General features: G+C 42.5%; 2 protein-coding genes across 2 annotated transcripts; both read right to left on the bottom strand.

Annotated features, from left to right (window-relative positions):
• Positions 1–380: 380 nt before the first annotated feature.
• On the bottom strand, positions 381–10,300 carry si:ch211-198p11.6 (uncharacterized). Its single transcript, XM_061225353.1, has 5 exons — positions 10,166–10,300; positions 9,852–9,935; positions 8,100–8,210; positions 5,319–5,456; positions 381–1,981 (listed from the first exon to the last, which is right to left on the bottom strand). Exons 2-5 carry the CDS (start codon positions 9,855–9,857, stop codon positions 1,895–1,897), a joined length of 342 nt encoding a protein of 113 aa, XP_061081337.1. The 5' UTR covers positions 9,858–9,935; positions 10,166–10,300; the 3' UTR covers positions 381–1,894.
• Positions 10,301–12,669: 2,369 nt separating this feature from the next.
• Positions 12,670–24,285, bottom strand: LOC133115395 (polyserase-2-like). The gene is made up of 10 exons (XM_061225288.1): positions 24,163–24,285; positions 22,405–22,425; positions 21,297–21,456; positions 20,789–21,063; positions 20,235–20,374; positions 19,712–19,982; positions 18,657–18,828; positions 16,418–16,677; positions 15,345–15,445; positions 12,670–15,186 (listed from the first exon to the last, which is right to left on the bottom strand). The coding sequence occupies exons 1-10, from the start codon at positions 24,215–24,217 to the stop codon at positions 14,878–14,880; spliced, it is 1,764 nt and encodes a 587-aa protein (XP_061081272.1). The 5' UTR covers positions 24,218–24,285; the 3' UTR covers positions 12,670–14,877.
• Between the last annotated feature and the right edge of the window lie 423 nt (positions 24,286–24,708).

Here is a 24,708-nt window from a genome sequence, read left to right as displayed (position 1 = left end):
CAGACAATTAAACCAGGAGTGCCCTGATTTTCTTTTCTTTTTTCAATTGCTCATGTATGAAGATCTCAGTGGTCAAAGATCTCAAACTCTTACATGTAAAAAGATGTATTTGTATTAAAGTGGTGTGGTCAATGTGTTTGTTATATTACCAAGGAATCGCTCAGGGTCAACAGAATCTGAAAATGCTGTCAAAGCTATTTGCGTACTCGCATACGTCTAGACCTGAACTCTACCACTCGACCTCTGACCTCCATGCACCATGGGGACGGCACTTTCTGATTGGCCTTCACATTTAGAACGGGAGACACCCAGCACCAGTGGTCTGATAGTAAATTAATTCTGAAAAGAAGTAGATGGAAAAAAAAAAAAAACGGGCAGTGTATAAAAATTTTTTTTTTTATTTGAATAAAAAATTCTCACAAGGCGTTCAAAGTCATATCATACTTGTACATAAAAACTGATATCATGTAAATGCTGGGATGAAGCTAGAATTACGGACTCTAGTAATTTTGTGGGTACACTCATACGATTCTTAAGGCTGTGGACAGCTGTGCTGTTAAAGACCACGTGTCGTACAGTAATTCTGTCATTAATTACTAAGACCTTGAGCTCATGTGTTTCAACATTTTTCAAATAGTTCCGTAGGAAAAGCATTGCCAGTCAAAACAACCGCCGTACATTTGTCAAAAGGACAGATATTTACAAAATATTGAACAGCTCTGGGAGACACTGGTGTCAATTTTGAATTGCACTTGTAAACAGTGACCTGTAGAACAAGTTTTAAAAATCTCATTTCGTCTGAACTGTATGAACAGACATTTCTGGTCTTGAATATGACCTGTAGCCTTTACCCTTCAGAACCACAAACTGCAGCTGACGCTGTAAAGCCATGTTGTTCCGAAGGAATGTGTGCATACAGAAGTTGCTTTGAGGACGTATGCAATGTTTAATTGTAAACAATAAGATTTCATGTTGGGGGCCGCAGTGTCTGCAGGTTTAACTCCAGTCCTGGAGGGCCGCAGTGTCTGCAGGTTTAACTCCAGTCCTGGAGAGCCGCAGTGTCTGCAGGTTTAACTCCAGTCCTGGAGGGCTGCAGTGTCTGCAGGTCTAACTCCAGTCCTGGAGGGCCGCAGTGTCTGCAGGTTTAACTCCAGTCCTGGAGGGCCGCAGTGTCTGCCGGATTGCACTTCGTTGTACGTCACTCTGGATAAGAGCGTCTGCTACATGCCTGTACTGTAATGTAGTGCCGCAGTGTCTGCAGGTCAACAGCCAATCAAGGCCTTGAGAACAGGATGTGTGGACTGTTCAGCCAATCTATGACTGAAACAAAGAAATGGTGCTGAAACACAGTGAAAACCAGCAGACACTGCAGCTCTTCAGGACTGCAGTTTGACACCCCTGAATTAAGGCATCAATACCGTTTGGGGAAACTATGATATTCATCTAGTTGATATTCAACTACAGAACATGTTCAGCTGGTTTGGCTGCATTATACATGGTGAACTGCCACATAATGCACAGACACAGGCGGTGGGTCTGGAACAGACAGGAGGCATTTGCTGCAGTGGTCTGTGGCATTTTCAGCTTGACATTACGAGACAAATGTGTAACTGCTTGGTTACAGGGATCAAGCAAATGTTTCTGGGTCACCAATTGCTATTCATGTGTGTCTGAGCCAGTCTGTACATGCTGTTTCATGTGTGTGAGCCAGTCTGTATGTGCTGTTTCATGTGTGTGAGCCAGTCTGTATGTGCTGTTTCATGTGTGTGAGCCAGTCTGTATGTGCTGTTTCATGTGTGTGAGCCAGTCTGTATGTGCTGTTTCATGTGTGTGAGCCAGTCTGTATGTGCTGTGTTTCCTCTCCTTGGCGTTGGAGTCCAGCAGCCAGCCCGCTCTATCTGAACTTGATCTCGAAGCAGAGGCAGTTGATGGACTCGCAGTCGGGTGGCTGGCAGGTGCAAGCGCAGTCCCACATGGCGCACTGCGGGAGGAAGGAGAGGGGGATTGTGGGTCGATGGAGGGTGCGGTGAAGCAGAACAGCCACGTGCAGCCCAGCACAGCAAGAACACCACTCATTACCACCAACATCATTATCACCAACACACTCATTACCACCAACATCATTATCACCAACACACTCAGTCATTACCACCAACATCATTATCACAAACACACTCAGTCATTACCACCAACATCATTATCACAAACAAACTCATTAACACCAACATCATTATCACCAACACACTCATTAACACCAACATCATAATCACCAACACACTCAGTCATGACCACCTGCATCATTATCACAAACACACTCAGTCATTAACACCAACATCATTATCACAAACACACTCAGTCATTAACACCAACATCATTATCACCAACACACTCAGTCATTAACACCAACATCATTATCACAAACACACTCAGTCATTACCACCAACATCATTATCACAAACACACTCAGTCATTACCACCAACATCATTATCACCAACACACTCATTACCACCAACACACTCACTTATTAACACCAACATCATTATCACAAACACCCTCAGTCATTAACACCAACATCATTATCACAAACACACTCAGTCATTACCACCAACATCATTATCACGAACACATTCATTACCACCAACACACTCAGTCATTACCACCAACATCATTATGACCAACACACTCATTACCACCAACATCATCACCAACACACTCTCTTATTAACACCAACATCATTATCACAAAAACCCTCAGTCATTAACACCAACATCATTATCACAAACACCCTCAGTCATTAACACCAACATCATTATCACAAACACCCTCACTTATTAACACCAACATCATTATCACAAACAAACTCAGTGATTACCACCAACATCATTATCACAAACACACTCAGTCATTACCACCAACATCATTATCACCAACACACTCAGTCATTAACACCAACATCATTATCACAAACACACTCAGTCATTAACACCAACATCATTATCACAAACACCCTCAGTTATTAACACCAACATCATTATCACAAACACACTCACTGATTACCACCAACATCATTATCACAAACACACTCAGTCATTACCACCAACATCATTATCACAAACACACTCAGTCATTACCACCAACATCATTATCACCAACACACTCAGTCATTAACACCAACATCATTATCACAAACACCCTCAGTCATTAACACCAACATCATTATCACAAACACCCTCAGTTATTAACACCAACATCATAATCACAAACACCCTCAGTCATTAACACCAACATCATTATCACAAACACACTCACTTATTAACACCAACATCATTATCACAAACACACTCACTGATTACCACCAACATCATTATCACCAACACACTCAGTCATTAACACCAACATCATTATCACAAACACCCTCAGTCATTACCACCAACATCATAATCACAAACACCCTCAGTCATTAACACCAACATCATTATCACAAACACACTCACTTATTAACACCAACATCATTATCACAAACACACTCACTGATTACCACCAACATCATTATCACAAACACTCACTTATTAACATCAACATCATTATCACCAATACACTCAGTCATTAACACCAACATCATTATCACAAACACCCTGTCATTACCACCAACATCATTATCACAAACACCCTCAGTCATTAACACCAACATGATTATCACAAACACACTCATTAACACCAACATCATTATCACAAACACACTCACTGATTACAACCAACATCATTATCACAAACACTCACTTATTAACATCAACATCATTATCACCAATACACTCAGTCATTAACACCAACATCATTATCACAAACACACTCACTGATTACCACCAACATCATTATCACAAACACCCTTAGTCATTAACACCAACATCATTATCACAAACACCCTTAGTCATTAACACCAACATCATTATCACAAACACCCTCAGTAATTAACACCAACATCATTATCACAAACACCCTCAGTTATTAACACCAACATCATTATCACAAACAAACTCACTGATTACCACCAACATCATTATCACAAACACACTCAGTCATTACCACCAACATCATTATCACAAACACCCTCAGTCATTAACACCAACATCATTATCACAAACACCCTCAGTCATTAACACCAACATCATTATCACAAACACACTTAACACCAACATCATTATCACAAACACACTTATTAACACCAACATCATTATCACAAACACCCTCAGTCATTAACACCAACATCATTATCACAAACACACTTATTAACACCAACATCATTATCACAAACACTCAGTCATTAACACCAACATCATTATCACAAACACACTTAACACCAACATCATTATCACAAACACACTTATTAACACCAACATCATTATCACAAACACCCTCAGTCATTAACACCAACATCATTATCACAAACACACTTATTAACACCAACATCATTATCACAAACACACTCACTTATTACCAGCAACATCATTATCACAAACATACTCACTTATTACCAGCAACATCATTATCACAAACATACTCACTTATTACCAGCAACATCAATATCACCAACACACTCAGTCATTAACACCAACATCGTTATCACAAACACACTTCGGACCGGGGTGGGACTCCTGGGGCAGGGTCAGTGTCTGCTGAAAGGGTCAGCCCATAGCCTAGTGGCTAACATACTTAACCGGGACCTGATAGGTTGGTGGTTCAAGCCCCACTGTAGCCACAATACGATCCAGGCAGCTGTTGGGCCCGTGAGCAAGGCCCTTAACCCACACTGCTCCAGGGGGGATTGTCCCCTGCCGAGTATAATCAACTGTAAGTCGTAATGTAATGTAATGAATCAAACCCACAACCTTAACAGCTACAACTGTGTGATGAGCTGGAGCCTGAGGGGAGGGAGAGCTGGGAAAGGCTGTATTTCACATGTACAGGCAGGCACACTGCACTGACACGGCAACATGCCTGTCACGTATGTGCCGTCTATTCTGAGACAGCGAAGGCGATGACACGGACAGCATGAATGTGGTCACATTAAACCAAGCCAATCGTGCTTATGCAGCGGCAGCTGTACGAATCAGGGGATAGGTAACGTCACTCTCTCTCACACGCTTAGTGGAGGAGCCACATCAGCCTCCCTACTGCGCAGTCTCTGGCTCCAAACTGAACAACATGGTGGTGCTGCTAAGCTTTTCACGAGCCCATGGATAGTCAGTGATTGATGTAACGGGCACCTGGTCCATATCGGTGTACAGTGCAGTCTGTGGGGAGGTGGGGGTGTACTCACAGAGGGAGGGGTGCAGGTGTGGTTGAGACAGGAGCGCAGGGAGGGAGGCTGGCAGTCGCAGGACTCTGCACAGGCCAGGCAGTACTCCCCGGGCTGGAGGCTGGAGCAGCAATCACAGCTCCACGGGGAACACTGAGCCTGCGGACCAGGCACGCGTCAGAGAGCGCAAAACACGTCTGCTCACGGGTCCAACCACTTATTCCCCTCCTCTTTGGTCTTAGCACTCACGCCTGACGCCTGCTGCCTTTAAGGACATGCCCACCCCTTAAACGCTCCTGCTCAGAGCTGGAGGAAGTCAGGAACTCCCAGCCTTGCCTCCTTGCCAGCAAGGAAGCATCAGCGCGTTTGCCGAAGTATTTCTTTCCGAGAGCCTGACGTACGGTATAAACGATGGACCTGTGGGTCCACCTCTCCCCGTCTGCCACGTCTGTAACTGACGTCGCTTCAAACTGACGTCTCTGACCAGTTGAAAGCCGATTGTGAAAGGCACAAAGATAACGAAAAAGCCAGCACTCGCGACCAGCAGAACATTCGTAATTTTTCTTGAACCGCAGTACACAGTGTCTGCTTTGTGCACACATTACAGTCCCCTGTTGTTCAAGAAAAATTAAACATAAGCAATATTTGCTGCTCGCGAGTGCTGGCTTTTCACACTTTTTGTAACCTTTGTGGAGGAACGTTCTGTTCAGTAAGCTAATGCACGGCTGTGGAAGCCAGAAAATCTGCGGTTACTGACCTACCGTTGAAAAGGTCAGGCATTCCTGACCAAGTGTAAATGCAAATAAAGGTGTAACCAGCTTCTTTTTTTTTTTTTTTTTTTGCATCCATGAATCTGCTCACATAGTGTTACATTCTTATTCACCTTATACCCCAAAGCAGTGCTGGCCTCCAGAGGTTACATGAGGGCCCAAAAGTCTGAGACCACATTGAAAATCTTTAAAAAAAAGTTGTTTTTTTTTTTGTTTTTTTTTAATAGTCCTGGAAATAAACAGAAAGTCTTAGGATTTTTAAAAATGTTACACAAATGAAAGTTACTTCAAAGCTTTGCAAAACTACTTGAAGACCAAAAAAAGAGCAAGTACTGCACTAATCCACAATCGCCTGAGCTCAACCCCATTGAACATTTATGGGGACACTTGAAGACTGACAAAAGTCAAGCATTCAGCCACAAGATGCTCTTTTGAACATTGTCAAATAATGCTGGGATAACATGAATCATAAGTTTTGCACAGATATGATTTACCATGGAAATAAGCACAGAAAAGGACCGGGACGAGCCCATGTCAGCTCCCGTGCACGTCGCCCAGCTGGAGTGCACGTCGCCCAGCTGGAGTGCACGTCGCCCAGGTGGAGTGCACGTCGCCCAGGTGGAGTGCACGTCGCCCAGCTGGAGTGCACGTCGCCCAGCTGGAGTGCACGTCGCCCAGCTGGAGTGCACATCGCCCAGCTGGAGTGCACGTTGCCATTAAAACAAAAGGGGGACATACCAAATACTAAATTCTTAGTATTTGGTATGTCCCCCACATACTTTCAAATTTTCAAGATTTCAACTTTTCACTCAAATGTTTAACCTGATAATATAATTTGTATTATGTTTCTAGTAAATTAGAAAAGAATGCAAAATAGAAGCATTTTCACTCGTCGTCTCAGACTTTTGGACCCCACTGTACAAGTGGCCGTTTGATACTAAAAACCAGGAAGAGAGAGTATGCGCTTTTCAAATTGTTTTAGGTCCTTGCTGGCGTGTGGACCTTTAATGCACCCCTAATGTAAACTATAGCTGACTAAAAAAATGTATACAAAATGTATATTTTTGTGAAGCACTGGGGTCAAAGTGTTTGATGTAACCTTGTATGATTTCTGACATCAGCAACACTAACCTTGTATGATTTCTGACATCAGCAACACTAACCTTGTATGATTTCTGACATCAGCAACACTAACCTTGTATGATTTCTGACATCAGCAACACTAACCTTGTATGATTTCTGACATCAGCAACACTAACCTTGTATGATTTCTGACATCAGCAACACTAACCTTGTGTGATTTCTGACATCAGCAACACTAACCTTGTATGATTTCTGACATCAGCAACACTAACCTTGTATGATTTCTGACATCAGCAACACTAACCTTGTATGATTTCTGACATCAGCAACACTAACGTCGCAACAGTAACGCATTTTAGCAAATATTTCCAGCTGTGTAGACAGTATATACTTTAGAGCATACACTCACCGAGCACTTTATTAGGAACATTTTTATTTTATTACACCTGCTGATTTATCCGATTATCTAATCAGCCAATTGTGTGGCAGCAGTGGGTAAAAAATGTGATCTAAGTGACTTTGACTGTGGAATGATTGTTGGTGGGAATCAGGGTGGTTTGAGTATCTCAGAAACTGCTGATCTCCAGGGAGTTTCACGCACACTAGTCTCTAGAGTTTCCAAAGAATGGTGCAAAAAACAAACAAAAAAATCCAGTGAGCAGCAGTTCTGTAGACAGAAATGCCTTGTTAATGAGAGATGTCAGAGGAGAATGGCCAGATTGGTCAAAGCTGACACGAAGGTGACAGTAATGCCAATAACCACACATTACAACAGTGGTATGCAGAAGAGCATCTCTGAACACACAATGCATCATAACTCTACGTGGATAGGCTACAGCAGCAGATGTCAAAAAAATAAGTCTATTAAATCCCTAATAAAGTGCTCTGTGAGTGTAGGTTCACTTGTTGATGATGAAAACATTTTTGTAAAGGTTTCAAAGGGGCTTACTTTGAAGCAATGTCGACACCAGAGCGCGATCACCAGCATTAGCAAGTAGAAGCTGACGGCTATGATCAGCACTGCAGGCAGCGGGATGGAGAGAGCCCACACAGAAAACACCTGAGGAAAGAGGAGGACAGAAATGGGTGGGCCTGTAGCGTAGTGGTTAAGGTACATGACTGGGACACGTAAGGTCGGTGGTTCGAATCCTGGTGTAGCCACAATAAGATCCGCACAGTCGCTGGGCCCTTGAGCAAGGCCCCTTAACCCTGCATTGCTCCAGGGGAGGATTGTCTCCTGCTAATCAACTGTACGTCGCTCTGGATAAGAGCGTCTGCCAAATGCCAATAATGTAAAAATGGAGACACCACAAGATGGAGACATCACAGCTAGATAAAACATGTCTTCTTACATCAACTTTTTATGCCTGTACTAAGGAAGCGGTTGAATACACCTGACTATTCAGAAGCCAACCGTCCAATTACTTTTGGTCCCCTAAAATGGCGGGGGGGGAGGGGGGGTCTATGTGTGAAAAGGATGTGATTCCTACACACATCACCCAATATGGATGTCAAATGCCCTTAAATTAAAGGGGACAGTCTGCACATTAACCTCACATTTATTGTTTCATTTCAAATCCAATGTGCTGGAGTACAGAGCCAGAATTGTCAAAAATACACACAGACTGCACTGCATATCGATGGAAAAAGGTTATATGCCATCACAGCACTTAGATCAAACCTACGATGCACACAAAAAACATACTTGTCATTAACCTGCTCAATCCGTTTATAACACCACCACTGTAGGCTACACATGGAGTTTAAGTACAGGTGCACTGACCTGATTTCAACTGTGGGACTAAACTGGCCTAATTTTTAGTCAATAAAACTCAAAAGTAAATTAAACACCCAATAAGCCCTAGTGGCTTATTACTAGTTCAATATTCTCTAGGTTAATTCAGTATACTTGATGTACTAAAAGTTGCAAAGAACTTCAAGCCTAAATATACTTTCCTAAAGTGTATAATGGTTCAAAAGTGAACCAGGTACACAGTCTTATGTTAAGTAAGTATGCTATCTATATGCTTAACAAACTTTGTTGGGTCCACCTTGCCAAAGTTTCCTTCTGCCTAAAACTGGTTATTTAATATGAGACACGCCAGCACCACTCCCAGCTTAAATAAATCTTCGTGTATTCTTAAATCTCTGTTTATAAAGTTACCAATATTTCATTATCCACTCAATGATTTAGTGTCTGAACCATTTTAACTGGCTGCGATGGATCTTGTGGGGAAAGAGGCAATATGTACTTATGCTTCATGATCGACTACAAAACAAAAAGTGGACACAGAGGCATATCCACTAAAATCAGACTGTGGAAGCACTGTTATTCTGGAATAAGGTGCGGTCTTGTTATTATGCATCATTGAGCAGTCAGTTCATTAACCCAAAAACATGCTCGAGGCTCACATCGGTTTTCTTATGAACCTAGGAACTACGGATTCTCACCGGCATGTTATGATGGAGTGGTGCTGGGATGGCTATCATGATATGATATGATATGACACTACAATAACCAGTTTTAGGGTTATCACTCCGCGCTATGATGGCACTATGTACAGATTGAGCCCAGGATGTAAACAAGTCAGGGATTCTTCGCGGTAAGATTTCTTTATGACTAGCTACACAACACATCACAACGGAGGACAGGCATAAATCAGACAGAAACACCAATATCAACCAATATAAAAATTCTTACTGTCATGGTCTCTTCTTCCACCACGTTAGCTAACCAAAGTTAGCCAGCTAAGCAGTGTATTCCCTCATGTCAGGCCAAATAATCCTGTTGAAAAAAAAAAAACTATGAACTATAATGTTAGTTAGCAAGCTAGCTCACACAAGTTTACGCTAACAAGCTAAAGTTAGCTATGGGGGTACTTGTAGCTAACTGCTCAATAATTCCTGTTGACATGATAACGAATGCTAATGTTAGCGAGTAATAGCACATATGGTGCATCACAATAGTAGTTGACCTGATAACTAATAGTATCTTAAATGATTGTCGTTACACACCTGGCCGTTTCCCTTAGCTAATTAATGATCTGGCTATGCCGGTTGAATTAGTTAGATAATAGCTATTTGTACTACCAGCACGTTAGATCACCGTTTTGTGGCTAAAACAACGATGTTGTCATAGAGACAAGCCAGTTGGAAACGCGTAAAGGATAAAGAAGACTCGTATTATTTGTTCCAATAGATAGTTCCGGTCATTCGTTAAGCTGTATAGAAACTAAAGAGTTCCGGTATGGTCGAGTTACGACAGATTGAGACATTGGGAAGAGAATGCTTGCCACTAGGAATTTAGTTTAGAGAAAAACCGTACTATGCCTGTGTTAGACCCATAGACTGCATAAAAAGTATTTTAATAAATGCCTTGTAAATAACAAACAAACACACAAATAAATAAATACTACTTAAAAATGTATTTATAATTTTAAAGGACTTTTGTCTACTGCGCCCTCCAGTGGTGAAATGAGCGTCAGGACACGACAGTCAGGACCGCAGAGTCGATGAGCGTCGTCCTCCGCAGACTCCGTGCACCTATTTACGATGCACCTTGTCTCACCTAATGCATTTTGCTTGGTTACTAGCTGTACCTATGCTAAATCTAAAGGTGTAGATTATTTTATTATTACTATTATTTTATTAATTATTATATTATTAAATTATATCCCCCAACCCATTTGCTTCTGCATTGTCTATTTCCCTCTTGCATCTAATATGGCATCTAACTGTATGTTGTAAGGTTATGTACTGACCACTACCATTGGCTGCGTCCCTGATGTCTTCGTGTCAGCCCTATTCATTGGCCAAAACTTGTATGCATGCACTCACATAAGTGGATATCAGTGCATGCTTGGTGCCTAAATGTGGATGTACGATTAAAATAAATAGGTGAACAACTAAAGCAAATGTTTAGGATGATCAAGAACATCAAGAAATATGATTTGGAATAACAGATTCAGATTACATACATACAGTATATACAACACCTGCGTACTTCAATGGCTTCAGGAATGGTGTACCGTTCATTCATTTTCAGATATGTACACAAAACCTTTTTCCAAGTTAAAAATAAATTGGTAGGTGTATATAAGTGTGTATATTGTGCATATTCCCATTTCCTCAACAGCATAATTAAGTCACTAAAATAAATTGTGAATTATGAAAACAATACAGTATTAATAATGTAATACTGAATTAACATTATTATGTATATGAATTCCATGTGCAATATTAGTGCAGTGGAATGGAGACCTAATGATGGATTCAGTTGCCATAATAAACATTATTAATTCATTCATTATCCTAACCTGCTTATCCTGAACAGGGTCGCATGGGGGCTGGAGCCTATTCCAGCATACATTGGGTGAAAGGCAGGATTACACCCTAGACAGGTCACCAGTCCATCGCAGAGCACCATTCACTCACATATTCATACCTATGGGCAATTTAGACTCTCCAATCAGCCTAACCTCCATGTCTTTGGACTGTGGGAGGAAACCAGAGTACCCGGAGGAAACCCAAGCAAACGGGGAGAACATGCAAACTCCGCACAGATAGGACCCAACCGACAGGGATTCAAACCCAGGACCTCCGTGCTGTGAGGCAGCAGTGCTACCCACTGCACCATCCGTGCCGCCAATATTAAGTATTAAGTGTTATTTACTTTTATTTATTTAAATACTCTGTTCCAATACTTTAAAAATAATAATAATAATTGGGTGGTCTGATACCAAAGGTACTATGTTCTAAGTCGGGTCGGCAACCCTGTTCCTGGAGAGCCGCAGGGTGTGCTGGCTTTCGTTGTTGCTTGGCATTAATTGATCAATGAAAGCCGTTGATTACACAGTTAACTCACCTCACCTGGTTTCTTGGGTCTGAGTCGCTTGCTTATTTTAAGGTGGAGACGAAAGCCAGCACACCCTGCGGCTCTCCAGGACCAGGGTTGCCGACCCCTGTTCTAAGTAGTTAAACACATCTAGGTGTAAATACCTGGATTTAAAAGCTGAAATTCTGAACTCGTCTCATGTTCATCTTTATGTTCCCTTGCAGACGGTTTTGTAGCCTCCAAATATCACCAATACCCAACTCGTCCATACATTAAGTGTTCTGGTAGAGTGCGTCTTGCGTCGGGTTAGTGACTATGTTAAATTCACCCCCAATGATAGTGGTTGAGTTAGACAAATCGAATAGTCATGAGAGGTTTGCCTGTATTTGGGCCGTAAATTCTTGCAGTTGTTTTACTGCTCTTGTTAATAGTGCCATTAATGATGATATACTATAGGTTCTGTGAATTAATGGTACCTTTTTGTTGATCAGAATAGAAACTCCTTTCTTTAGAATCATATGAGGCAGAGTATGTCTGTTTTCACTGTATTATGTTCAGTTTCTGAGAGATGGGATTCAGCCATGTGTCGGCTTTCAGTTTGTTGAGGTGGTTTAGGATCATACATTTTTTTGCCAGAGAACCAATGCCACATTTATCCCAGCTAACAAATAAAAAAAGGAAGACATTAAGCTTATACATATATATTTTAACAGATGTACAGAAATGCAATACACAGTACCACATATAGACATATATAGACATATATAAACATATATAAACATATACGTGTTTTATATTTGCATACATCTTGTCGTGGCTTCCCCGTTATACAGTTCCCTTTTTGATACAATTTGTTCTTACAGGGTTTAATATGTCCACATTATTGACACATAAAGACAACAAAAGAAAGAGACAGCACAGGTATACATCGTCCTACACATATACCGAAAATATACAATGCATAAAACAGGACAGAGAGTGTAACAGTGAGGTACATTGGTTAAATTATTTTATTATTCTTTGTTGTCTGCGTGCACCTACAAACCACAGCAAGCTCCATGTATGTGAACCTACTTGGTGAATAAAGCGATTCTGATTCTGATTCTACTGGAGAAGAGGGAGGCAGTGTGGCCCCTACTGGAGAGGAGGCAGGCAATGTGGCCCCTACTAGAGAAGAGAGAGGCAATGTGGCCCCTACTGGAGAAGAGGGAGGCAATGTGGCCCCTACCGGAGAAGAGGGAGGCAATGTGGCCCCTACTGAAGAAGAGGGAGGCATTGTGGCCCCTCCTGGAGAAGAGGGAGGCAGTGTGGCCCCTAATGGAGAAGAGGGAGGCAGTGTGCCGTGGAGCAGAAACAAATAAACAGTGACTAGCGTTGCCAAGCAACCCAGGAAGCAGCCCCACCTGAACTAAACGTTATTCCTTTTCAAGCGGAGGTCGGGTGGGGGTTTGGAGGAGCAATGGGGGTGAGGGGTCTTTAATCTAAACATACAATTAATTCTGTAATTCAGATAAGTTTGTATAGCGTGTCCCGTCTGACAGTGGATGCCTACCTTGTCTTATCAGAGATTTTATACTGCACATCTATTTACACAATAAATATAAGCAGGACAAGTGCTCAATGGAATGTACTGTGATGTTATATTACTAATATAAATATGTATTATGTTGTGTATACAGCAGGTGTAATTTCCTCAAAAGCTTAAACTCGTGACAGAGCATCAGTATTCACAGATACTGTTTTCTTTGGTGCAGCAGCGCAAAGAGCCGTAAACATAGCAGCGCTGAATAAACTCATCACTGTCTTTAACACACACTGTCACATCTTCTGTTGTAAATATTTTGTATCCACTAGTTTTTACTTGTTCCTCCATCTTAGATCACAGTTCTGCTCATGCGACCCGTCCCATAGTTGCAACATCCAAAATACAAAATACAAAATACAAGCTACTCCAAATTTGGAGAACACGTACTAGTGCACGTCCTTAAAAGTATAGCCTGTAACTCGATGAGAAGTCACTATGGCACAGACAGCATGGCCTAGTTTCTTACTTTATTGCACACAAAAATCAAGTAAACAAAATGGAGCTATTGAGCTGCCACAGGCAAAGGGCCTCATGCAATTACCAATAATAACGCCTTCACCAATTTTCTTGTATTTGCAATTTTTTCTTACAAAAAAACTTTACGAGTGGTCCAGACCAGTCATACTGGCTATAAATTCTCTATTAAAAATAAATGTCATAAGGTATGACCATGTTGAAGTCAATCTTGTATTTGACTATATTTGATAGAACTGAATTAATATGAATTTAAAATAAAACGATTTCTAATATAGCCCTAGTCCTACATACATCTTAGCCTTTATAAGCTATAACGACCATTTTAGTCACTAAATGCACGAAAATGATACGAGAAGTAAGAATACAAAAATGTTCTTGCATGAGGCCCAAAATATAGAATACATGTAGGACAAATAATTACACCAGGGGGTTAATACATTTTTTTTCAAAATTCATTCGATAAAAAGTGTCTCATGTCATAGTAAGGTTGCCCTGGTAACGGAAACCCTCCCTCCCTCCCTCCCTGAGTGATGCTGTGACCATTTGGGTGTAGTCATGAGTAGGCCCCTCCCACACAGACACCTATATGGGCAGGATTCCGTTCTCAACAGTGCAGTGCAGGACAAGTAGTCCATTTTGTTTTCATGTGAGCTTATCTGATGACGATAAAGAACATACGAAGAATATATTTGAAAAAATCATCAACTGAACCCATGGGTGAGCATCCCTGATATAACCGGATAAAAGATTTTGAGTAGAATATATTTAATACATTATATTTTGGGGAAAGAAAAAAAAGGTTAGTACACAGCACCAAATACCTTCATGATCTTAGCTTGGCGAACTGCACAGGAGGCCCAGAAGGAGAGGGAACAGGAGGGAGAAGGAGAAGGAGAGAGAGTGAGGGGCCTTGCACGTAGTGACGGTGGTGCTGCTGCCAGGACTAGCAGGCGGAGGAAGACTGCCCGCGTTCTGCCTGATGAATTGGGCGTAACTGGAGGTTCTCTGGAAAACCTGAGTGTCCCCGGCGGCCCTGGAACTGGTGTTCTGAGCGGCGTTACTGCTGTCATTTATTGTAATCACTGCTGCCTGGATCCAGGAATTCCCCAGCTTACACACCAAGGGACCGCCCTGATCTCCCTATGGACACGCAGACACAAACACACACACAAGCATACACACACACACACAGGGGAGAGAGAATGAGAAACTATGCATAACATGCAGAAGGTGTCACACCAACCACAGTAATGGATCATGTGTTAAGACAAACGGGTGTTGACGGGGAGCGGACTTACCTGCTGTAACGGCAGAACCTCAGTGCAGATATTTTCAGAGGTTGTGCTGTTCACATCACAGTCCACTATAGTGACCTGGAGCTCCTGCAGAACCTGCTGCGCTGTAGAGGGAAGAGTGTGTCACTCAACACTGACTCGCTCTGAGGCACTGAAATACCTCAACACTGACCCGCTCTGAGGCACTGCAATACCTCAACACTGACCGGCTCTGAGGCACTGAAATACCTCAACACTGACCCGCTCTGAGGCACTGAGATACCTCAACACTGACTCGCTCTGAGGCACTGAGATACCTCAACACTGACCCGCTCTGAGGCACTGAGATACCTCAACACTGACCCGCTCTGAGGCACTGAGATACCTCAACACTGACCTGCTCTGAGGCACTGAGATACCTCAACACTGACTCGCTCTGAGGCACTGTGATACCTCAACACTGACCTGCTCTGAGGCACTGAGATACCTCAACACTGACCTGCTCTGAGGCACTGAGATACCTCAACACTGACTCGCTCTGAGGCACTGTGATACCTCAACACTGACCTGCTCTGAGGCACTGAGATACCTCAACACTGACCTGCTCTGAGGCACTGAGATACCTCAACACTGACCTGCTCTGAGGCACTGTGATACCTCAACACTGACCTGCTCTGAGGCACTATTATTGTACAAGCAGCAGTTGCGTATAATTATTTTACTATTATTTTACTATTCTTAGTGTTCTAGTTACCAAAACAGTGATATTGCTACTTCTTGGTCAGCTTATCAAGTTCTTATCCTTGTGATCACTCTGAGCACTTGGAACTACACTTCCCTCTCGGGTCTTTCAGTGCACTTATCCTTTGAACTTTATTGTGCATCGCTCGGAATAATGAAATCTGCCAAATGCCTGCAATGTGATGTGATGTGATGGGATATGACGTGATGTGATGTGATGGGATATGACGCAATGCGATGTGATGTGATGGGATATGACGCAATGCGATGTGATGTGATGGGATGGGATATGACGCAATGTGATGTGATGTGATGTAGGCAGCGAAACGGGCAGTCGCCCTGCCGTACGCCCTCACCTCCGCCCTGGCCAGCTCCCCAGCCCGTGACCCAGCACTGCGAGGCTCCAGAGAACTGGGCGCTGCCCTGGTCCACACACACCGGCTGGATGTAGTCGGAGAGGCTGGCCTTGCTGCCCAGCTTCAGCAGAGCGATGTTCTCGCCCGAGCTGTTGCTCAGGGTGATGCTCGACACGTTCAGTACCACCTCGAAGGGGTTGGACCCGATCTGCCGCAGCCGACCCAAATACACGGTCCACTCCGTCGCATTGGGATTGGGGCTAGGAAAAAAAACCCAGCGAGGTCAATTCCTTTGTTTTGGTTTTCCTTTTTTTTTTTACACTGAAGACAATAGAGACAGATCTGAATTTCATCTTTTATTTCCTGGTATTTTTATCTCATTTGTCAAACGACTTAGAACATATCCGTTTTCGTCTTTATTTCAACTCCAAATGTATTCAGTGTATTGCAAAAACTAAGGAATTAGCCTTGCTGTTCCAATATTTTTGGAGGGGACTGTATGACTCACTTAAGCAATGGAAGCTGAAGCAGCTGATGAACTGGAGTTGAGTAATTCTGGTATATGTTATTGTGTGCTTTCAATTCTGTGTGTTCAGGCTGAAATCACATTTTTCAGTGTTTCAAACCCTTTCATTTAGATGAGAATTAATATATAATATTATATATTGAAATCCCTTTTTTTGCTATCCCAGATCAAATCAATCTGTTGGTTTGGTCCCAGTTTTTCAAAGAATAGGATCATTCTGATCCAAATATCACAAGATCATGATTACAGAATCTATACTCACCAAGCACTTTATTTGGTATTTTTTCAACTTCTACTGCTGTAGCCTATCCACTTATAGCTAAGATGCATTGTATGTTCAGAGATGCTCTTCTCCATACCACTGTTGTAATGTGTGGTTATTTGCGTTACTGTCAGCTTTGACCAGTCTGGTCATTCTCCTCTGACGTCTGTCATTAACAAGGCATTTCTGTAATTTATTTTTTTTGCACCATTCTTTGGAAACTCTAGAGAATAGTGTGCATGGAAATCACAGGAGATCAGCAGTTTCTGATGGTTGACGTGAACATTAACTGAAGCTCCTGAGACCATATCTACATGATTGTATGCATTGCATTGCTGCCACACAATTGGCTGATTAGATTATTACACCTACTTATTCATGTGATTAAGTAAAAATGTTCCTAATAATGTGCTTGGTGAGTGTAGATTTGATCTATCTCTCTCTGTTGGTCAAAATGATGCAACATTTCATTAAGACAAACAGTTTTCGAAACATGGTAAAATGTGTCATTCTTCTTGAACTTTTATTGTCCATTTAGGATGGATATTGTTTTGGAATGGTTTGTATTAATTAACAGGCTATCACTGGATAAAACAATATATTAAAGATATGCCATTTGTCCTACATGCTTGACATTGTCCTACATGTCCCTACATCAACCTTGAATCTATCCTGAATCCACCCTTAAGTGGGATCAAGATTATCCTAATTTTCACTACCCTAATCCTAATCACCACCGTAGCCATTTTAAATACCCTAAACCAAGATTCAAGATTCTCGGTCAGATAGGATTACAAAATCCTATCCAAAAAAGTTTTGAAATACTGGGCCCTGGGGATTTTATGCTGAAATCGCATTTCTTCTGGTTTCTATACCTTGTAATGAAATGGTGGGGTAACTGGGGTCAGTTTTAAGTTCCAGAAATGAATTGAAATTCAGTTCATGAAGTGATAATGGCCATCGTAATCTCTTAATGAATTAACTTCCAATTAATTTCCTGAATAAATTTCAGGGAAAAAAAGTAAATCTCAACAAGTATTTTGGTCTTACAGTTTGTATTTAGACTTAGTTATTTCTGTTACTGTTCTTTGCTAAATGAGACAAGCAAACAATGTCAAGCAAACAAAACATTTTGTGCTTGAGAGACAAGAAAAAAAATGCTTTTAGGTCTCTAAACTAAAACACTAAAACACTTCTTAAGGCAGTCTTTTTGGCAGTGAATGCATTGACAATCTCACAGGTCAAGCAAATAGGAGCTTAAAATAAAACAAGCAGTGTTCTGTCTGCCAATGCTTACTTATATCCCAGGTTTTTCCCTGGAGAAGCACTGAGCAGCGCTCCTGATCCCAGTAGGTTTTTACCTGGAGAAGCACTGAGCAGCGCTCCTGATCCCAGCAGGTTTTTACCTGGAGAAGCACTGAGCAGCGCTCCTGATCCCAGTAGGTTTTTACCTGGAGAAGCACTGAGCAGAGCTCATGACGACCTCCTCTGAGATGAGGGTACCCCCACAGACGTGCGTGCCGTTCCTGTGCAGACTGGCCTGCCAGGGCCACACCCCGCCCCCTGCCTGGCTACTCGCTCCGCCAATGCGGCTATTCAGTGGGGCATTGCCACACACCACAGCTGAGGGACAGACAGAGGTGTTACTACAACATCCAGAATGCATCGGTCAGGATTCACACAGCTGCGGGACAGAGGTGTTACTACAACATCCAGAATGCATCAGTCAGGATTCACACAGCTGAGGGACAGACAGAGGTGTTACTACAACATCCAGAATGCATCAGTCAGGATTCACACAGCTGAGGGACAGAGGTGTTACTACAACATCCAGAATGCATCAGTCAGGATTCACACAGCTGAGGGACAGACAGAGGTGTTACTACAACATCCAGAATGCATCAGTCAGGATTCACACAGCTGAGGGACAGAGGTGTTACTACAACATCCAGAATGCATCAGTCAGGATTCACACAGCTGAGGGACAGAGGTGTTACTACAACATCCAGAATGCATCAGTCAGGATTCTAACTCATTGGACCAAATGGCACCTCTCCCCCTGATTTATATCATGTATCAGGAACATTGAATAATGACCAACCACTAACCAACGTGTGAGTGTACATACCAGCATGTGCGTTTGCTTGTCTGCATGTGTGTGTGCGTCTACGTGCGTGTGTGTACATACGAGCATGTGTGTACATGTCTGCATGTGCATTGCGTGTCAGGGTGGGAATACACCCTAGCCAGGTCGCCAATCAATCAAGAGGGCCACACTCCATTCACAAGTGACTACGGGTAATTTAGAGTCTACTTGAGTACTGCAAGTCTTTGGACTGTATGAGTACTCATGGTACAGAAAGGCCGTTAGTTTGGATTCTTCTTTCATACAACTGCACATTTTGGGTAGTAACACATTAGTACCACCGCTTAAAGAGCTTAAAAACATCTGCACTCGTGAATCTGAATGGGTTAAAATGGCCGCCGACGTGGAACACAAACTGACGTTTGGGGGTGGTGGTGGGGCTGGTGGTGGTGGTGAGGGCAGGCAGGCCAGGGCAGGTTACGTTGTTGTCACTGTCCACACCGCTGGCTGAGAGGCTGACGAAACCTGGACGGTTGTTTGTGATCACCTCCGAGATCCAGGACTGGAAGCGCGACACCTTGGAGTACACCCCGGGGAAATCGGGACGCGCACACCCCACTCCGAAGCTGACCACTCCAGTCTGGACCCAGATCGAGCCTCGTTTCTGCACCATGGGACCGCCAGAGTCTCCCTGCACACAACGGAGAGACCCTCAGCACCACTGCAACTGTCACCACCACAGCGTTCAAATTATTATTTTTTGTTTCCGTGAAACAGGTTCTTTTTTTTCCGGATACTGTATAGCAGTGACGCAACATCTTAAATTACAGTTCAACACAGCTAGCTTTGATGAACCCGAAACATCTCTACAGAAATCTCTTCAGGCATCTCTACAGATATCTCTACAGAGTCGGTGTTGTGAGTAACATGGAGGATATCGCACCTGACATGAATCTCTGCCTCCTTCCAGCAGGCCAGCACAGATCATGTTGCTGGTGATGGTTCCGACTCCATACAGGCAGTTACACTGACGGCTTCCCACCACAGGGACATCCACCTCCTGCAGGATGTTAGCCACGCGCCCTGCAGAGAAACACCACCAAAACTTACACAGGCCAATAGGAAGGGGCTCTGAACTGCTTTAGAGGGGAAGAGAGTATCGTTGATTACAGGTGCAGAGGCAGTTGTTACATTTTGGACATTGTCTGGGTGTGAAGCCATGACGAAGGAGCCATCACGGCTTTTGCTACTGTTTAGCCGCTTAGATCACACTGCACAGAACGGGGAGACATTCCTGTTGAATAATTGTTTATGGTCATTTATGATGTTGCGTACAGTGTATGACACAGACAGGTGCAATTACCGACAACACTGGTCAACAGTGTAATGGCCAATTACAAATCGGTTCCATCCAGAACCATCGACAAACATTCATTGGTCAATTATTCCCTTCAATTAACCAATCACCAACAAGCTAAATATGACAAATGTGCTTACCACTTTCGGAAAGCGCGCCAAACCCAGTGACCCAGCTGACAGTTCCGGCATGGATGGTGCTGTTGCTGGCTGCCAGGCAGGCCGGTAAGATGAAGTCGGTGAAGGGGACCGTGGAAGCGAGCTCCAGTAGGGCCGCGTCGTTGTCACTGGTCTGATCATTGTAACTGGGATGAGGGACGATCCTCGTGACTAATCTTCTCACTTCATTTGGGTTTGATCCTATCTGGTCCTGCCGACCCACATAAACAAGCCATTCGCGGACATTGTTGTTGTTGCTGAGGAGACAGAGGATTTAAAGGTGTTTCAAAAGATAGCTCGAGCTGGTCCAACCATGTTCGACCACGGAGCTGGTCTGAACTGGTCTGAACTGGTCCACCAGCTACCAACTCAAAACCTAGCTTGGGCAGTTTTTTTCAGCAGATATATCAACTTATCCCTGGAACTTCTTGTTGACAGACAAATTCGTTTAGAACATGCAACGTTCCGAACACTACCCATGATTCCTCACCTGAAGCAGTGGGCAGCAGACAGCACCCACTTGTCGTTGATGAGAGACCCACCACAGACATGTCTCCCCCTCAGGTGCAGACTGGCCTGCCAGGGCCAGCTCCCCGCGGGCGCGTTCTGACCCCCCACAATCCTGGTGTTAAGGGGCGGTCTGCCACACACTGGCGGACAGAGGGACAGAGGCGCAACGTTACCTAACGTTATTCAACGGGTAAACATCACACGTTGAGAAGAAAATAAACACCGTGACATGTATGGTATCTGTTTTGGATAAGAATAAATCGCACTGAGAGTCTGTCCTTTGGATTTAATGAAGGAACGCATTCGTGTTTTATAATCTTGCTCTCACCACAGCATCCAGCCCAATAATGTCGTTCAACAAATTGAACGCTGCTCTGTCAAATCTTGCATAAATCTTGTTCGTCAATCACGAGTCTATTTCGCCAAGTGTCCCCGACGTTGCTGCAGCACTAAATTGTTTGCTTGTGACCGTAGTAATGGGAGCGAACGTGCACGCAACCTAGATTTGAAACAATATAACAAGATTTTGATTAATTGATGCCAATTACTAATACGCAGCTACATATGTTTACTTTAGCCTATGTGGATGGCTAAAGTACTGATACCCAGCACACCTTCCCCTTTTAAGGTAACATCAATGTCAGGTGCTCGTAAAACACTACATCGGCTACAACATATTGTACGCCTGCCAAAACAAACTTTAAAATAAAACCAGACACACAGTTACCGTGTTCTGTTTTAGTAATGCCATTTGAGATCTATTGAGATCTAGCAATGATCTGTTAAATTAAAAACAAACAAGCATGCTATTTTTTTTCTGTGATGCAGAAAGCGATTTGAATGCGTCAATGTAATTCACTCATGGGCTGTTCCAACAGCAGCTCCTGATTACATAGGCTGGGGGCAGGCTACTTGACCATCCGGACCATTTAGGTGGCCTACGCCGACTGCAAGACGTTAACCGCGGTAATACTGCATCGGCGTTATCTTTACTTTGATTCGATGAGAATTTGTGTTTACTTGGTCCACCACGGCTTACTTAACAAAATGAATAAAATGCAAAACTGACTAAATTGAACCAAACTTACCACTCTCCTGTGCGTGTGATCCTGAAAGAGAGAAGAAAAAGAGAAAAACTAAATTAACAGAATTATGTCAGTATAATCAGTCCGTTTACAGGACAGTGTTGTCGTACGGTTGTTTGCTTGGTAACTGCTTTTAAAAATACGTAGCTCAAATCGGGTTTAGAAATGAGGACCTGTCTTTTTTTAACGGGTTCATCGTTATCAAATCTCACAACGTCTCATTTTGTTCCTGCATGTCATGGATAAATCTCCATTCCATTTTGCTGAATCACACGCCATTCGATTTTGCTGTCATGACCTTGAGTACACCAGGAAGAATTCCTTATTTGTTTTGGCTCTGATACGGCTGCCCAGAAACCCGGAAAAGTTAAACAGACATTTCCAGTATTTCAAGAATGGAGATGATTTCCTTAAAGGAGATAAATGTCAGGTGATTATTTGACATCCGCAGCAGGACTCTGAGCCCTCTGTCATAGAGTCGCTCAAGGGGAACAGCGCGTTCCATCACTGTGCGTCAGGCGGGCTGCCTTCCCGTTTCTAGTCCAACTGCTTCAACTGCTCTTTATTTTTTACAATCATATGATTGTTTTGGGATAAAAACAACAACACTGTTTCAACCTCAAATCACACTGAGGAAAACAGTGATATAACTGCACATCATGGGTGGAGATCCTGCAAGAGGTTCCTCCATAAAAGCAACACTTTCCCCACCAGGGCCTTGGTTACCCTCAGTCAAATCCATTGTCTTGACCGTTTTCACGCGTAAGCGAGGCTGTTTAATATTTAATAATTCATCGTTAATAAAGTTTAATAATATAGTGGTTTTTGAGAGCCCTTGTGTATTCCGGTTATCGAAAACACGGATTTAAGTTCCATAATTTTTGCTGAGACACATCACTTGCACTGTCCTTAAATGCTTCTGCCTGAATTAGATGTTTGTTTTCAACTTTGACTAGACTGTTTCATAGGGTTTAATACCTGTGTAAAACACTTACTGTATGAAAGCTACACAAATGTTTATTATTATAAATGTAAGCATTATTTTTTCACAAGCACAGTTGGTCAAGCTGAAGAATCACTTTACTCGTTGAACTGTGTTTATCAATAATTACCTCTTGCAGTTATTAGTCAAGGTTTAGGAACATTTTTTATTGAATCTCAGCTTTTATTTTCTACAAATGGTTTAGCTTCAATGGTGAACTGTTCACAGTTTTAGCGTTTTGACATTCCCTGATATGAAATGTAGATCCATCAGTTAATCGAGGCAAAATGTAACATTACTTAATGTACGCAGCATACACGAAGTTAAAGCTGTCTTTCGTAAGAGCATTCTCTGTCCGACAGCATCACAGTGTCCCACATGTACTACTATGTCTATGTGTTATTTTTTTAAACATATTTCACATTACCCCCCACCGAGCCTTGAGTAGAACTGCAAATCAGCAGAACAACTGGTTGCCTTATTAGTGCAGTACTGAATAACTCATATATAGCCACTGCTAAAAATATGTTTGGATTTAATCCCAGGTGTTCAAAATGATAATCTATAAAATGTGTATATTTAATCGCAGGTGTTCAAAACAATACTCGGTATCTATAGTGGTTGATTATACTGATAGCTAAATGCTGAAACCTTTCAATAAAAGCATGGGTCTGTGGTTTTTGTTTTTCCTGACCACAGACAAACAAATAAAGTACTGCTTGCAATTACAGACAATACTGGTTATGTAAAAAACACCTTCAGGTAAATTGGACACTTACCTGTTGCCAGAAGGGTAAGAACGATTAGTACACAGATTCCTCTCCAAATTGCCATTTTGCTGAGTGAAGTTCATAGTTAGTCTCTGTCTTTAAATACCTTTGCTCTTTCTGCCTACCTGTTCACACCTCCCTCATTCCGTATACCAGAAACCAGACACGCCTCTTTGTACCGAAAAAACATTAAAACACTTAACTTCCTGCTCTTGCATTTGCTTTATATCACATTTCAATACTTTCCTCTTTTTCATTTATTTGTGTTATTCATCCTAATTCCTTTGAGATGTTGTGTTTGAGTGCCCATACAGGCACTGAAACACATTAATTTCTAATTTAAATAAAACTTTTTTCTTTATATTAAAATTTCTAGAATAAAATATACTGGTACAGCATGTATATACATTCATTCATTCATTATCCTAACCCGCTTATCCTGAACAGGGTCATATTCACCCCCTTCCTCATTCATCCATCCATTATCTGAACCCTCTTATCCTGAACAGGATCGCAGGGGGGCTGGAGCCTATCCCAGCATACATTGGGCGAAAG

The sequence above is a fragment of the Conger conger genome, chromosome 16 (assembly GCF_963514075.1).
Source record: "Conger conger chromosome 16, fConCon1.1, whole genome shotgun sequence".
NCBI lineage: Eukaryota > Metazoa > Chordata > Actinopteri > Anguilliformes > Congridae > Conger > Conger conger.
Note: the sequence above shows the minus strand (reverse complement) of the source record. Positions and strands in the feature narration are given on the sequence as shown.

Excerpts from the sequence above, each read along its gene's own strand:
- si:ch211-198p11.6 (XM_061225353.1), bottom strand. Across the intron at positions 5,457-8,099 it reads GGTGTCGACATTGCTTCAAA|GCTCAGTGTTCCCCGTGGAG; the intron begins GTAAGCCCCTTT and ends CCTGGTCCGCAG. Across the intron at positions 1,982-5,318 it reads ACACCTGCACCCCTCCCTCT|TGCGCCATGTGGGACTGCGC; the intron begins GTGAGTACACCC and ends TTCCTCCCGCAG.
- LOC133115395 (XM_061225288.1), bottom strand. The coding sequence starts at position 24,217 with ATGGCAATTTGGAGAGGAATCTGTGTACTAATCGTTCTTACCCTTCTG. Across the intron at positions 21,457-22,404 it reads ATCACACGCACAGGAGAGTG|TGTGTGGCAGACCGCCCCTT; the intron begins GTAAGTTTGGTT and ends TCTGTCCGCCAG. Across the intron at positions 15,446-16,417 it reads GGGAGCTGGCCAGGGCGGAG|CGCAGCAGGTTCTGCAGGAG; the intron begins GTGAGGGCGTAC and ends TTCCCTCTACAG.